The 2,455-nt window shown below is 56.9% G+C and overlaps 1 protein-coding gene across 1 annotated transcript; it reads left to right on the plus strand.

Moving 5' to 3' along the window:
- Nucleotides 1-1,093: 1,093 nt before the first annotated feature.
- Nucleotides 1,094-2,396, plus strand: SPRG_17336 (hypothetical protein; the record flags this gene model as incomplete). The annotated part of the gene is made up of 9 exons (XM_012356951.1): nucleotides 1,094-1,244; nucleotides 1,293-1,329; nucleotides 1,373-1,526; nucleotides 1,573-1,608; nucleotides 1,659-1,760; nucleotides 1,804-2,091; nucleotides 2,140-2,249; nucleotides 2,296-2,342; nucleotides 2,392-2,396. The coding sequence occupies 9 exons, from the start codon at nucleotides 1,094-1,096 to the stop codon at nucleotides 2,394-2,396; spliced, it is 930 nt and encodes a 309-aa protein (XP_012212341.1).
- Between the last annotated feature and the right edge of the window lie 59 nt (nucleotides 2,397-2,455).

A 2,455-nucleotide genomic window follows, 5' to 3' on the forward strand; every position in this document is an offset into this window, starting at 1 on the left:
CCTCAAGAGATGGCACAACTGCGCGACGAGCCAAGGGCAGTCTTGCGATAGTAGCTGCCCGGATCGCGAGCGCGGCAGCGGGAAGTTGCGTCAGCGTCGAGCGGAAGACACGCTTGTTGCGTTCGAGCCAAAGACAATACCAGACGCAAGCGCGTAAGATCGGCCAGAGGGCACGAATGGACGACTTGTGGGCCGAGTACGGCGCGGCGACATCGTCGTAGAGAAAGCCAGCGACAGACGACGGGAGTTGCATCTGTAAAATGTCCCGCATCGGTGCAAAGGTGCACCAAATCGCTCGTACGTATGGCCATCGCACCAAAGATGTTCGTACGTTTCACGGGCTTGCGCATCGCAGAGAAGGGCGATGTCGTGTATGTTCCTTGGTGCTCCATACATCACGGCACGTTGTATAGTCACATCGATTGCGGGGAGCGTAGCCAAACCGCAGGAAAACACCAACAGGCCGCAGGCAGGACGCTCGTCGACACCCCACCAGCACCAAAATTCATTCCCCGCCTTTCTATCTTCTAGCGTGAAGAAGACATTGGTCCATGCGTATGAAGCCACAGAGAGTCTCATCAAGCATCTCGTCGCCAGGTGCCGCCTCGAGACCTCACAGTCATGTTGACGACGACAGCCATGGACCATCATTTTTATTTGCGCCCAACAGATGTCGTGCCGTTGGCATCTTGGTTCGATTTTCTCTGTCGAGTTATCGGACGCTGTACCATGGTTGAAGTGTCATGCAGCGAGGTGCTTTCTCTAAATCGCCCACGTGAGCACTAAGAAAATATGGCCTTGAGAAATGTGACATGCGACCCCGCTCCAACCTCCACCACCAGCCTCCATCCACCAAGCTCCAACCGCGGCGTGGGCTATTATACAGACAAGGGCGCGGGCGAGACAAAAATGCAGCAGCAACCACTGCAATCAACACTGTCGGTGAACTATGTCGCGGGAGCATCAACACGCGACCCTTCGGGAAGGATCATTGCAGCACCCTGATTGGTTTAGCGCTCCGACAAAGTATACAATGATTAGTTAATCGTCTGGTCTCCGTGGATGGTTCCTCAGTTTGCATTTTGCGTTGACGATGGACGCCCTCCTTACGCCGGTGACGTACGGCGCGATCGCGTTCAGCGCAATGTGCTACGCCTTCTTCGCGCGCGCCAACCAAGCGCCGTCGCTCTACCACCAAACGAACCTCGCCAACACGCAGCTGCTGCAGAAAACCTCACTGCTTTGTACAACACCTCTCGACCCTGATGGCTGACTCTCAATTCTACCGATAGTTGAAAAGTATCGGCCGTCGTGGTTCCTCCTCAACGGGTAGAAACACACTGTCAACTCGGTTTCACCAACGACGGCGTAGGCACCTCCAAACCTTCCTCGTCGCGCTCGGCTGCGACACGCCGCGCGTGCACTACACGCGTGAAATTCGCCCGCTCTCGGACGGCGGCATCGTGTCGCTCGACTGGGCGACGCATCCTGCGGGTGCCCCGTACGCCAAGGACCACCCGACTGTGGTACTTGATTGTCATGGCCCTGGCACTGGGCTCAGCACTGTCGTAGCTGCTTTTGCATGGGTTGACGGGCGGCAGCAACGAGGTTCGTTTATACCATGTCGTGCCGACGGCTTGAGAGCGCTGTTATCGCAGGTGTACATTCGCGCGACCGCCGTCAAGCTCCTTGCGGCGGGCTGGCGCGTCGTCGTTATGAACGCGCGGGGCTGCGCGCAGACCCCCGTGCGCACGCCCAAGGTCCGCGACATCCGTATGACTGCGCTTCATTGCGTTTTTCTAGCTCTTTTGCGGTGCGTACACGCAAGACGTGCGCGAGACGGTGCAGTATTTGCGCCAAGTGCACGTGCCGACGGCGCCGCTACTCGCCGGCGGCTTCTCACTGGGCGCCAACATTTTGCTCAAGTTTGTGGGCGAAGAAGGCGACAAGTGCCAACTCTCGGGCGCTGTCTCGGTCGGCAACCCTTACGACATGCTCGCTTCGAACCGGAACCTCGAGTACTCGTGGCTTCACAATGTCATTTACAGCACGGCGCTCACCAACAACCTCCTCACCCTCTTCTTCAAGAAGGTATTACGACGACCACTTGCTACAATGGTAAGCTCACAGGCCGACTAGTCGAACGCCCACGAGCACTATGTGAACGACCCGCATATCGACCTCGCGGCATTGCGAGCCTCGAAAACGGCGGCCGAGTTTGATGAGCGGCTCACACGTCGCGTCTTTGGGTACACCATATTTTGCTTTTCTCTTGAAGACCGACAATATGACAAGGTACGCGACCGCGAGTGACTACTACCGTGACGCATCGAGCAGTCAGTGTACGTATTTGCTCTTGTTGCTAAAGATGTGCAGGGTATGGACATGCAGCATAGATATCAAGGGCGTGCGCATTCCGACCTTGTGCTTGACGGCCAAGGACGACCCAATTTCG

This window comes from Saprolegnia parasitica, assembly GCF_000151545.1.
Source record: "Saprolegnia parasitica CBS 223.65 unplaced genomic scaffold supercont2.656, whole genome shotgun sequence".
Classification (NCBI taxonomy): domain Eukaryota; phylum Oomycota; class Saprolegniomycetes; order Saprolegniales; family Saprolegniaceae; genus Saprolegnia; species Saprolegnia parasitica.